The sequence below is a fragment of the Nyctibius grandis genome, chromosome Z, assembly GCF_013368605.1.
Source record: "Nyctibius grandis isolate bNycGra1 chromosome Z, bNycGra1.pri, whole genome shotgun sequence".
Lineage (NCBI taxonomy): Eukaryota > Metazoa > Chordata > Aves > Nyctibiiformes > Nyctibiidae > Nyctibius > Nyctibius grandis.
This window is the reverse complement of record NC_090695.1, coordinates 317,430-330,832: the sequence shown is the minus strand read 5'-3', so window position 1 is coordinate 330,832 and position 13,403 is coordinate 317,430. Positions and strand designations below refer to the sequence as shown.

The 13,403-nt window shown below is 48.5% G+C and overlaps 1 protein-coding gene across 1 annotated transcript in view; it reads right to left on the bottom strand.

Moving 5' to 3' along the window:
• MYO5B (myosin VB) overlaps positions 1-13,403 on the bottom strand; it is a 158,771-nt gene that overhangs the window by 67,391 nt on the left and 77,977 nt on the right. The window contains exons 15-17 of the mRNA XM_068422068.1: positions 7,946-8,095; positions 7,218-7,315; positions 1,706-1,792 (exon numbers count right to left, since the gene is read on the bottom strand). Of these exons, the coding sequence (XP_068278169.1) occupies positions 1,706-1,792; positions 7,218-7,315; positions 7,946-8,095 (335 nt within the window). The remainder of the gene's footprint in view (positions 1-1,705; positions 1,793-7,217; positions 7,316-7,945; positions 8,096-13,403) is intronic.

Below are 13,403 nucleotides of genomic sequence, written 5' to 3'. Positions count from 1 at the left end.
GCGGTGCGTGGGGTTGTTGTGCCCCAAGTGCAGGACCCGACACTTGCCCTTGTTGAACCTCACACAGTGGCCTCGGCCCATCGATCCAGCCTGTCCAGACCCCTCTGCAGAGCCTTCCTGCCCTCCAGCAGATCAGCACTCCTGCCCAACTTGGTGTCCTCTGCGGACATACTGAGGGTGCACTCGATCCCCTCGTCCAGATCATTGATAAAGATAGTGAACAGAACTGGATATTAAATATAAAGATATTAAGCAGAACTTTGCAGGAGACAGGAGTAACTGATAGGCAGCACACTCCTCCCCAAAAACCGGGACAGGGAGTTTCTCATGGCGCTCGACATCACGCTTAGCCGACTCTTTACTGAGAGTATTTATAACTTCTTTGTTCCCTATAAAAAGGCTGATGGCTATGCTGACATTAACACAAAGCTGCTAGGCACTAAAATGCAACTGATGCATTCTGAGGATTATTTGCCCTTGTCATCTCCAAGTCTTATTTATAGTTTATGTTCGCTGATTTATTAGGCCCTAAAAACCTCTTTTGAATTTTCTATCACAATCAGCAAGAGCCACACCACCCATAACCTTTCCTTTTTTAAGATGCAAGAGTTTGAAGTCTAGTATGCTTTGGATGTGTGGTGTGAAAGTCTGCTATAATAATTTACAATCCTTGTTTCCTTTCGCTGCAAGTATAATCAAACATTTTTTTGGTGGAAATTACTACTGCAGCAGGTGTCTGGAGCCAGAAAAAAAAAAAGGAAAGCAAACTGTACAGTGCAAGGAGCTTTTGTATGGGAAGCTTCAGACAAGAGGGAAAGAGGTCCTCTATGGCAACGTTTGCTGGATGCAGAGGATATAGAGCTGTTATTTTGTCACTGGCTGTCCACCTCCGTATGGCATCAAAGCTGGATCCCTTTATCTGCCACGTACCAGCATTTTCAGGGATTTCACCACATCAAATTACTTCTCAGGACCAAACTGAAAGCACCAGCTGAAATGCTGGACATGACACAAAACACCCTTCAGCAGCCTCTCCACTTCGCAGCTCATTGCTTGATAAGCATCTCTTCGATTTGAGGAACGCAGGAACTAACGGAGGTTTGCAAAATTAAAAAAAAAAATACAGAAGGGGAAAAAAAGAGGACTGGAGCATCTCTCTTATGAGGAGAGGCTGAGGGAGCTGGGTCTGTTCAGCCTGGAGTAGAGAAGACTGAGGGGGGATATTATCAACACTACAAATACCTTAGGGGTGGGTGTCAAGGGGATGGGGCCAGACTCTTCTCAGTGGTGCCCAGCGACAGGACAAGGGACAACAGGCACAAACTGAAACAGGGGAAGTTCCATCTGAATATGAGGAAAAACTTCTTTGAGGGTGCCAGAGCCCTGGTACAGGCTGCCCAGGGAGGGTGGGGAGTCTCCTTCTCTGGAGATATTCAAAACCTGCCTGGATGCGACTCTGTGCAACGTGCTCTGGGTGACCCTGCTCTGGCAGGGGGTTGGACTAGATGATCTCCAGAGGTCCCTTCCAACCCTTAACCATTCTGTGATTCTGTGAAAATCTATCCTGGATATAAACCAACCTAAATAGACCCCGTTTGTCCTGAAAACACCAGTGTTTTCTTCTCCCTGCCTTGCCCTAGATAATGAACTTGCTGAGTAAAGCACAGCAGCAGCACAACACCACAGCAGATTCCCAGCACGGTACCTGGATGGGAAGCCAGCTGCACTGATGCGGATGGTTTCCAGCACTCCACAAGCTCTCAGCTGCTGCACCGCTCTCTTTGGATCAAATCTGCAATTATATTTAAGATAGAGATTAACACAGTGAGAAGGAACCCACATCATCAACCTAAAGCATTCACAAGAACATTTACGTTGGTGTCGTTCACAATATATCTCGTTTTGAACCTGCTGATACACACAGTGCACGTCAGGGAATTCAGTCCTTGATACCTGTCAGTACACTATGCTGCAAGAAAAATGTAGTGTTGCCTGAAACAACTTGATAGTGACTCCTTTGGGGACAGGAATTAGCTTCTGATTTGTGAAAGAAAGCTCTGCTCTCATCATTAGGGCTGAAGAAACCCACACATCTGTGGACAGCTTTTGTCCTTAGCTGTTCCCTTGCAAACCCCAGTATAACCACGCACGAATCCCACGCCTCGCTTCGGGAACAGCCTGCACAGATGTCACACGTTTTCTCTCCGTGTCACAAGACATTTTCCTTTTCAAGTGCAATGGACCTTGCTATTGCCCTACTATCAACGCCAAGCGGTCCTCTTGGGACAAGATGACAATCTGTTGTAATTAGTCTCCGCAGCCATAATCTATCCAACACAATTACGATAAAGAAGGGAACAGGCTACCCCGTCACAAGCTGCCTGATGAACCAGACAGTATTACTTTTGCAGCTGTAAGGGCAACAACATATTTCCAGAAAGAAATCCAATTCAACAGCAAAATAAAACTGATATATTAAATTCCATACCAAACCCAAGTAACATGCAGGTCCCACGGGTTTGCAGACCATTAAGTTTACCAGGAACAGCAGTGTTCACGTTCTAGATTAAGGGCTTTGGTAGGTGTCCTGTGGAAATTCAAAGTATTTCTGCTCTCAGTTGTCTGCCCTCCTCTTTCTAGCAGGCATTACCCCTTACCACTGGCACCTCATTTCCATCAGCAATTTGTGCTGAAAAATCTTTGCGCTGCCAACTTCCAGCTGAATACTTGGGCAGTGCTCCCTCTGGCTCCTGGCATGAACCCACTTTCAGATCAGTCTGTCTCTGCTCAGAGTGCAGGTACCAGCATCTCCCATCACTTCTCCCTCCTGCCATCCAGAAGGACCTTGACAGGCTTGTGAGGTTGGCCCGTGTGAACCGCATGGAGTTCAACAAGGCCAAGTGCAATGTCCTGCATGTGGGTCAGGGCAATCCCAAGCACAAATCCAGGCTGGGTGGAGAATGGGTTGAGAGCAGCCCTGAGGAGAAGGACTTGGGGTGATGGGTGACGAGAAGCTCACCATGAGCCGGCAACGTGCGCTGGCAGCCCAGAAAGCCAACGGTGTCCTGGGCTGCATCCCCAGCAGCGTGGCCAGCAGGGCGAGGGAGGGGATTCTGCCCCTCTGCTCCACTCTCATGAGACCCCCCCTGCAGTGCTGCGTCCAGCTCTGGGGCCCCCAACAGAAGAAGGACACGGAGCTGTTGGAGTGAGTCCAGAGGAGGCCATGAAGATGCTCAGAGGGCTGGAGCACCTCTGCTCTGGAGACAGGCTGAGAGAGCTGGGGCTGTTCAGCCTGGAGAAGAGAAGGCTCCAGGGAGAACTTCTAGCACCTTCCAGTGCCTGAAGGGGCTACAGGAAAGTGGGAGAGGGACTTCTTACAAGGGTATGGACTCATAGGATGAGGGGGGGCGGTTTCAAACCGAAAGAGGGGAGATTTAGATGAGATATTAGGAAGAAATTCTTTCCTTTGAGGGTGGTGAGACACTGGCCCAGGTTGCCCAGAGAAGCTGTGGCTGCCCCCTCCCTGGCAGTGTTCAAGGCCAGGTTGGATGGGGCTTGGAGCAACCTGGTCTAGTGGAAGGTGTCCCTGCCTGTGGCAGGGGGTTGGAACTGGATGATCTTTAAGGTCCCTTCCAACCCAGACCATTCTGTGATTCTATGATCCCTAACACCAAATGTGTAGAGAGGTCCCAACTCTCCAGTTCATGACGTTGGATCAACCTTGGACTCATAAGATGTAAATGTCCATAGATGTGGATGTCCATAGCTGTGTTAGGTTCCCAGAACAAGGGTGAGGAACAACATTTTCTCAGGTACTTGCTTTTCCCTTCCTGAAAACTCACAGTATTTACACTCGCAGGTCAAGATTGCATGAATAATTCTGCCTGGCCTCTGCTGTGCAAAAGCAGCGTAAGAAATAGGTCCCTGCGACTTTGTGCATTTTTTAATTCCTCAGACCTGTCAAGTCTACAGCAAGTTACTCACTACAACACCGCAAACGTGATGCAGGGCAGAAAAATCAGTCTTGGCTGTCACTCGCTTCGAGGCAGAATCCACAAGGGTACAATTTCCATAACAATAAATAATAAACAGGCCTGGGAGATGGACAGGGAAGCTTCAGTCCTGGAAGAGCCCAGGGCAATCTGCGTTGTACACGAGGGGAACCTGCTGAAACGTGGCCAAGCCCTGCTCAGTAGAGGTGAAACACAGTAAGCAGAGCTGCTGCAGTCATTTACCAGCATGGAAAGCCAGGACCCTCTCTAGCGAGAACTCCAGCTACGTACGGGCTGAGGCTCAAATAAAGAACTTAAAAGTGGAAAATTAATATGAACTCCTTTTCCTTGCCATGGCAGGCAGAAGCACCCAGCAGGTTGCTTTTGTCCTGGAAACCCAAGTAAGAGATCACAAACCCTGCCTGAAACAGAATTTGGAAGGAAAATTGTCAAAGGTACAAGAAGAAGTCAAGCATTCCCCTTGCACCTCTCTCTTTGAAGTCTTCTCCATGAGGGATCAAGCTCAGACGCAGCCTGCAGTCAGATGCAGCAAATATCACTGCATGCTGCCAACGTCTCCTTCAGGCTGGATGTCTGACACCCCTCTCCTCCCTAAGAAACATTTACACCAAGATGTCAAGTAGGAATGAGAGTAACATAGGTTGCTCCTACGTTCAAAAGCTGGGGCAGCTCTGGGGGCAGACCCATAGCTCAGGGATTTATCCAGTCAAGGGCTGAAAACCTCCAAAGATGGAGGTTGCACCACCTCTCTGGGCAGCCTGCTCCACTCACAGACTGTCCTCATGGAGAAAAAAAATGCTTCCTTATGTCCAGTCTGAACTTCTCATGTCAATTTGTGGCCACTGACTCCTGTCCTCCCACCACACACCACTGTGAAGAGCATGTCTTCGTCCTCTTGGTAGCTCCTGCAAGTACTAGAAGGCTGCTATTAGGTTCCTTCTCTTCTCCAGGCTAAACATCTCATTTCAGCAAAAATGTAATATTCTCGTGAGCTGAAAAATGTTATGTTTTAGGAAAAGAAAAAGGTCTGTGTGTTTTCACTGAACAACAAACATAACTCTGAGTGTTCTGCATGCTACAAGGTACCACTTCAACACTAACCCAGAGCAGTGCCACTCATGTTTCATTTCACTAACGCCTCCTGGCACTGTGTATTTTTCAGCACAAGTGCCTCTGAAATACAGCCTCCTTTACAGCCATCTCAGTATTCTCCAGACCTGAGCTTTACATCTGAGCTAACAGACTTCATTTGAGCCACGCTAAGGATATAAATTCATCAAGCTGGTGGCAGCAAGATCAACATTGACCAAGATTCTCAGATCACAATTTCAATTAAGCAATCCACGATGGGTGAGAAGGGAGATAATCTCTTGCAGACGAACCCCCAGTACAAGACACCTGAACCAGTGCTTTCTGGCTCGTAGATGGGGATGCAACACCACCGCCCCAACCCAAAGCAACCTCCTGTCGCTTCCAGCCCGTGGTGACTCCTGCAATGCTGCTGGCTGCAGATGGACACCTGGACGCTGCTCCTCCAGAGCCATTCTTGTTTGGTTTGGGTTTGGATTTGACAATAGTTTCCTTTGCTCTTTGCTCCCAAAACCCTGAGCTTTGACAGCTCTGATATTCACCAGATGGGTGGATCGCATCGGACCAAGTCATCGCTCCGACTGCGAACAGACACAAGGAGAATTGTCCTCCTGGTATTTTCTACCCATAACATCTTAGAAGTACAACTGAGTTCACTTAGATAATTACTGCACCTTGACAACCAGGAGCTTGCACATTTATGAAACGATATTAACTGGATCCTGAGCATCACATGAAAAATTGAATTGCAAAGTTAAAGGCAGAGAAGTGATGGACGGGCTGAAAATAGAGCCGAGCAGGGATCTGGAGCCTTTGAAACACCCTTTGGAAAGGTGAAGCCATTTCACCATGCAAAGCATCTACCACACTTCCACTACAGAAAGTTAGAAAATACTTTTGTGCTTTATCTAAAGAAAACAACCAAACAAAAAGTGTAATCCTGAATTTCATTTAAATGGGCAACCGCCGCAACAGGCAACAAGAGACTGAGGCCCTAAGCATCTCCAGTGCCTACAAAATGGTACAGGAAATAGACACAACAGACCACAGAAACTGCCGTCCCCGCACAGACAGCCAGCATAGCCTTCTCCAGAGCCATTAACTAATCATCTAATGAATCAGTTAAATATAAGCCAGTTCCTGAATGTCTTCTAACCATTAATGCCCTTCGCTTTGCTGTTTGCAGGGGGAGAAGAGCCAAGCCAGAGAAGCTTCCCAGTGGAGATATATCCACCAGCATATCACAGCTAAGGGTGAGCTTACGGATGCTTCGTCCTCCTTTCCAGGATGCTGTTGGAGCCAGCTCTGCACTCTTAAGGTGGCACCATGCTCACCAGGAGCACTCAGACTGCATGGGATCACCTGGAGGGCAATGCCCCTCCACTTACAGGATACAATTATAACCCTGCTTACCTAAACGTCACCATCTGCAGCTAATGCCAGGGCCTTTAGAAGACATCACAATGAGATCTATGACGTCCTTGCATACTAATGGCCAAGCTTTTCTGGAGTTACAGGGAACAAAACTGGGTACAAATACATTATCAAGAGGTCAACGAGGCTAACAGCTATTTGCTCACAATGTTTGCAGCTTGCAATGGTACATCTCCAAATTACAGAGGAAGATCAAGACTGGCTTTTTGCTTCAGCTGCTCACTCACTTGGAAACCAGCCTGAAGTCGATACAAGTCACGCCTTTACTTTTTCCACATTTATGTTGGAAGCACCAAGAGATTTTTGTTCATTTTACAAGCCATTTTTCAAGCACTCATCTCCCCCTTTTCACTTCTTTCTTTGCTACTTTTCACTGTTTAGTACTATAACCATTTAAATCAAAGCGATTCTCAGATGAAATTGTACAAAGACCCTTTTATTGGAAAGCAAGGATGCTCGGGTATTAGCAGAGTATATCTATGAATTACTAGGACCTGCATTAGTCTTAATTTCAGGGGCACAAAACATAACGAAACCCAAGAGAAGTGACTCCAGCAAACTATGTGGACCTTCCAGTTAAGGGAACAACATTACAAGGGGGGCAAGCTCTTCAGCAAAAGTCCAAAGCACACCCTGATGCGACAATGCTGAACACATTTGCTCATCTGAAAGCTCACTTACTTAAAGGGGAGCTTCTCGTCGTTCGGCTTGATGCAGCGCACGTAGTGTGGGGTGGTGGCATTCAGAGTCTCCATGAGCAAATGCAGCGAGTTGCGGAACTGAAAGACAAAACCATTTGTTTTGAGGAGGGATGAAGGTGCTGTACCGTGCAACCCAAGTTGGCAGGCGCTGCAAGCCCCATGCGGTGCCAGCCTCTGGATGAACCTCCCTCATCAGCCCAGCAAATGCAGGAGCAATTCAGAGAAGACACTGTGGGTTGAGGGCTTCCAGCTCAACGAGGTACAACAGCAAAAAGTGTTTGCTCGGGACTTTACCCAGATGGGTCTTGAAAAATCTCCAAGGGTGGAGACAGCACAATCTCTCTGGGCCCCTGTGGCACTGCTTGACTGTCCACACAGGGGTAAAAATGCTCTTTTTCTCAAGTTGTTTCAATCCAGTGAATCCCAGAGTGGCCCCCACCCTCCTTAGACCATGTCTCAACTGCTTGCAGTTAAGACTACTCAAGCCTGCTCTTCCAGAGACGCTGCTGGAAGGTGTCCAAAATGCAACAGCCAAACTGTTCCCATCAACATGGGCCACGGGGAGGTCTCCTCACTTCCCCCCAACACCTTTTCATTTATTCCTGCTTAAGACTGAAGAAACAAGATCTCAACTGTAAAAATGTATCTGGATTCCCCTTGCCCCGTTGTTCCCCTGCCACCAACCGACTTTCTCGTATCATACGTTACCTGGTGCCCCACCGTTTTCTTGTGCTCCTTATTGGCAGCTTTGATCACTGGTCTGGCAGAACGGACGCTGATTTTGGATGCTCCCTTTCCCACGGAAGCGGTGGGTGCAGCATCCTTCTCATCCTGGAATAAGTCTGCTACCATTTGATACTAAAACGAAAGACAACGCCTGAGGCACCCTCTGGCCCTGCTCTTTGCTGAATGAACCCACCCAAGACACATTGCTCCGTTCATTTTTTACCCATCTTAAACCAGGAAGGGGAAAAAGGGCAATAAAGTGAAAGCAAGAAGTGTTGCCTACATAAACTATGTCAGCAGAACCACTGGCCCTCCTGTTTTGTAGTTCATCAGACCTTGAAATGGGCAAACTAAATCAAACAAGTCAAAAAAAGAGGATGGCTAGCTGCAAGGCTAGACCACTGAAGTGTCGTCCATGGCACAAAACCTCAGGAACATGAGGTGACTCTTGCTCTCAGGCTTCATTTCAAGGTACTCATCCAGCCCTCACCACAGCAAGGATGCTGCCTGCAGAGAGCGTGCCCCAGGAACGGGGTCTCCACATGAGGACAGGCAGCCACCCGCTCCCACCATGGCCCCAGAGGTGCCCCTGTTTCTCCAAACAATTAAGAGACACCAGCACTTCCTCACTAATCACCCGCATTTCAGTGTGAAAGAGCAAGGCGACAGCAGGACCGCCATTCTGCAGCCCTGAAAGCACCACGTTTAGCTCCTCAGATCCTCAATGTCTGGGGTTTCTAGTAAGCCAGGAGCAACATTTCTGCTTCATAAACGGGAGAACAGGTGAGCTGGCAAATGCAGTTAATACTGGGGGGTTTTTTTAAGGGGCAGGATCTTCAAATCTGCATTAGGCTGGGGAACTTGAATGCTAAATAAGTCACAACAATCTGGTCTGTTTCACAGAGCTGTTAAGCTTTCACATCTCGAATCCAGCTACGCACCCACACTGGTCACTGCTACAGCTGCGCTTACATTCAAACAGTAAATTATTAAAAGTAAGAAAAACCACTGTCACCAGGTGAGATTTCACTTATCGTCACACCAAGTTTGGCTCCAGCCTGGTGATGCCGCCAACGCAGCCGTGATGCCACCCCAGCAGCAACGCAGACCACCAGCAACGCCCGCTCTGGAGCACCCGCGGGAGAGGGCACCAGCACCACGCTTCCCTTGTCCGTGGCATGCCGTGCCCCACACGTCCATGTGAAAACACTGACACGAGGCAGCCGTGCACCACACAACGCTCTTGCCTCCATCCCAGCCTCCTCCAAAAGCCAAACTTCATAGAATCATAGAAACATGGAATGGTTTAGATTGGAAGGGACCTTAAAGATCATCTAGTTCCATCCCCCTGCCATGGGCAGGGACACCTTCCACTAGAGCAGGTTGCTCCAAGCCCCATCCAACCTGGCCTTGAACACTGCCAGGGAGGGGGCAGCCACAGCTTCTCTGGGCAACCTGGGCCAGGGTCTCACCACCCTCACAGCAAAGAATTTCTTCCTAATATCCCGTCTACATCTCCCCTCTTTCAGTTTAAAACCATTCCCCCTCGTCCTATCACTCCATGCCCTTGTAAAAAGTCCCTCTCCAGATTTCCTGTAGCCCCTTCAGGTACTGGAAGGTGCTAGAAGGTCTCCCTGGAGCCTTCTCTTCTCCAGGCTGAACAGCCCCAGCTCTCTCAGCCTGTCTCCAGAGCAGAGGGGCTCCAGCCCTCTGAGCATCTTCGTAGCCTCCTCTGGACTCACTCCAACAGCTCCATGTCAACTTGGTTGTATTTCCATTAAGATCCCCAGAAGAGTGCAGGGCTTTACCGCTTTGTAGACATTAACGGACAGCCCCGTGCCATAATGGGTTGCCTGGCTCTCCACCACATCCCTGGACTGAGACAGGAATATTTCCAGCCCTGATCCCACAGGCTGTTCACACAACAGCCTAAATACCACTGTGGAAAGGAAACTGCTTGCATTACATTAGCAAATTTCTTGCGAGCTCCAGGACAGCACCTGCTAAGGATCTGCTTCATACTCACAGCTTTTATTTTTATCTCTGCAGCTCACTCAACTCCTAACAGAATAAAGGCTCGCACCTTCTTTGCCTAACCTTCTATCCCAAAAAAAGACACCCTGACTGCTGTTGTACTTTGAGGACATGTCACTGTCCTGGGTGCTCCGACTCCTGCAAACAGGGGACATTTGGGTGGCACGTGCTCAAGGCTGGAAGACATCCAACACAGGCTCCACTTTACTATCTTGTGGCTTGACAATGCAGTGAAACTCCCTGCTGTAATTTCAAGTTTCAAAGTATCTTCTCAACCCATGGCTGGGAGTGCCATCAACAGAATCACAGAATCAGAATCACAGAATCAACCAGGTTGGAAGAGACCTCTGGGATCATCGAGTCCAACCATTGCCCTGACACCACCAGGGCAACTCGACCATGGCACTAAGTGCCATGGCCAGTCTTCTCTTAAACCCCTCCAGAGATGGGGACTCCACCACCTCCCTGGGCAGCCCCTTCCAATGCCTAATGACCCTTGCTGAGAAGAAATGCTTCCTAATGGCCAACCTGAACCTCCCCTGGCCAAGCTTGAGGCTGTGTCCTCTTGTCCTATCGCTGGTTGCCTGGGAGAAGAGGCCGACTCCCACTCCGCTACAACCTCCCTTCAGGTAGTTGTAGACTGCACTAAGGTCACCTCTGAGCCTCCTCTTCTCCAGGCTAAACAACCCCAGCTCCCTCAGCCATTCCTCATAGGTCAGACCCTCCAGACCCTTCACCAGCTTGGTCAGGGTGAAGATGCTTCAACATCTCCATCTGCTTGATATTAGTACCAGGAGTGCTGCCTCCTGCACAAAGACTTGACAAGAAACTCAGAGGTGAGCTTTCGGTTTGCTTAAAGCAAAACTGTTGTAACTGAGACCATCTGTAGCAGCCCAGGATCTATTCCACGGATGCTGGGGATAAGCAAGAAGGACAGATCCCTCCTTCCCAACTGGCAGAGTCAAAACCAGTGGTGCATAACTCATAATTACAGAGAACTGGCATATAATACCTTAACAGCATGCCCATATGCTTGCAATCAGTATTCAAATCAGCTTCCTGAATTCAAAGAACATCGACTCTCAACTGTTTTAGCTGACCAGCACTAAAAAAACTCATTAGCTGCTTTATAAAGGTTCTTTCACCATCTTGTTGACAGCAGTAATTGCATTCTAATTAGCAGAACGCAATTCTGCCTTGGTGGGAACGCTTCATTGGCGATGCACTTGCTGACGGAGAGGTGTTTAAGTCCTTGCCGTGTTAAATTGAGTGTTCCCCCTTGCCCTGTGTATCACTTCAGAATATAAAGAAAGCAGTGAATACCGTATGCAAAAGCAAGAGCAGAAGATCAGGTTTTTGGGGGCTTTCTTTGCAGGAGGAAGGTGAGGATGGGAAGCACTGCTCTTCCTCCCAGGACAGCACGGCATCGGCACGGGCTGACCACAGCCACCGCTCCCACGTCATTAAAGAAATGGCTCAAAGGCAAAAGTTCATCAAACTCTCACCCAAAGCTTCTCAGAGCCAAGTGTTTTAAGCTGGATCACAAATGCAGCTTTTGGGGGCACCTAAAGAGGCACCACCATGAATCCACAAGATCCCAATGCCTGAGCTCAAGGAGCATTAGCTTAGTTTGCAGGCCAAGTAAGCTCAAACCTTTGGTCCTGAGGCACACACATTAATGCCTTAAGAAACTCCATGTTTGAGGCCAAGCAAACCAGTTGCAAGGAGCAGGGTTGGTTTTTTTGCTATCAAACCAAAGCCCAGCCCGCTCCAATATTATATCATGGTCCTTATATATAGAGAGAGAAGATGGTGTTAATAAACCCACTTCAGCATTTTTTTAATTTCTTTTTAAGAATGACTTGCAGGTGGCACCATGCCCACCACTACACCACACCACCCCAATGAGTTACAGCTCTCCTCTGCGCCTACACCACAGCGGCTAGGGAGAAGTCAAACAGAAACCCCATCAGACACTGCCAGTTCTGAAGCACTACCTCCAACAGCAACTTCAGCACTGGCTAAATAATTCATCACACAGCATCGATTATTCCTGCAGGTGACTTGGCGTTTCTAAAAAGCTCTAATAATGCCCATTTTTACCCTGGGAAAGCTGTGAGCTTCCAGACACACTGAGCTCTTGATTGGGCGTTATTAAAGCCCACCTTCACAGTTCTTAGACTTGCCACTACCTCATGAATGAGGAAAAACGCATCTTGCCAATCTTCATGTGGATTCATTGCTGAGACACATGGCAAGCCACCAACAACGCTCAGTTAATTTCCTATTCTCATCTCTTACTTTGACAAGAACAAACTCCTGCTTAAAATACTCCTAAAAATACCTGCACTACTCCCTCTCCCCTCATCACACTCCTTATTCAGGGTGGCATTTGGAAGGTCACACCCAGCCATAAACCCAAGGGAGGGTGGCACAAATCTGATACGTGACACATCTGCTTGCAACGTGCAGAGGGGATTCAAAATTTGTAATGCAAAAAATAAACGCAAGTTAACAAGTTGGTCCGTGCTGGGGAAGGCTTTGAAATAGTTTGGAGAAAAGCAGGTATATTCGTTCCCTACACCACACACGACATCTGGTGGAAACAACGGTGCCCCAGAGTCGGTCTTGGTTTTGGCTGCTGGATGGTGTGTCAGACTTCTCAAGGCTGGATTTTCATACTAACTTCTTATTAACGAGAACTGTCCTGGAAGGGTTAAGGTCATTTAAAGTCTCCACTCATTACTGACAATCACAGAATCGTTTTGGTTGAAAGGACCTTTAAGATCATAAGTCCAACCATTAACCCAGCACTGCCAAGCCCACCACTAAACCATGTCCCTCAGCACCACATCTACACGCTTTTAAATCCCCCAGGGATGGGGACTCCACCACTGCCCTGGGCAGCCTGTGCCAGTGCTTGACAACCCTTTCCATGAAGAAATTGTTCCTGATCTCCAATCTAAACCTCCCCTGGCACAACTTGAGGCCGTTTCCTCTCGTCCTATCACTTGTTACCTGGGAGAAGAGACCAACCCCCACCTTGCTACACCCTCCTTTCAGGTAGCTGGAGACAGCGAGAAGGTCTCCCCTCAGCCTCCTTTTCTCCACACTAAACACCCTCACGTCCCTCAGCTGCTCCTCATCACACTTGTGCTCCAGACCCTTCACCACCTTCCTTGCCCTTCTCTGGACTCGCTCCAGCACCTCAAGGTCTTTCTTGCAGTGAGGGGCCCAGAACTGAACACAGGATTTGAGGTGCGGCCTCACCAGTGCCGAGTACAGGGGGACAATCCCTGCCCTAGTCCTGCTGGCTACACTAGTGCTGGTACAAGCCAGGATGCTGGTGCCCTTCTTGGCCACCTTCTTGGCCACAATGAAGGACTGAAGGTTGCAGGGGGAATTC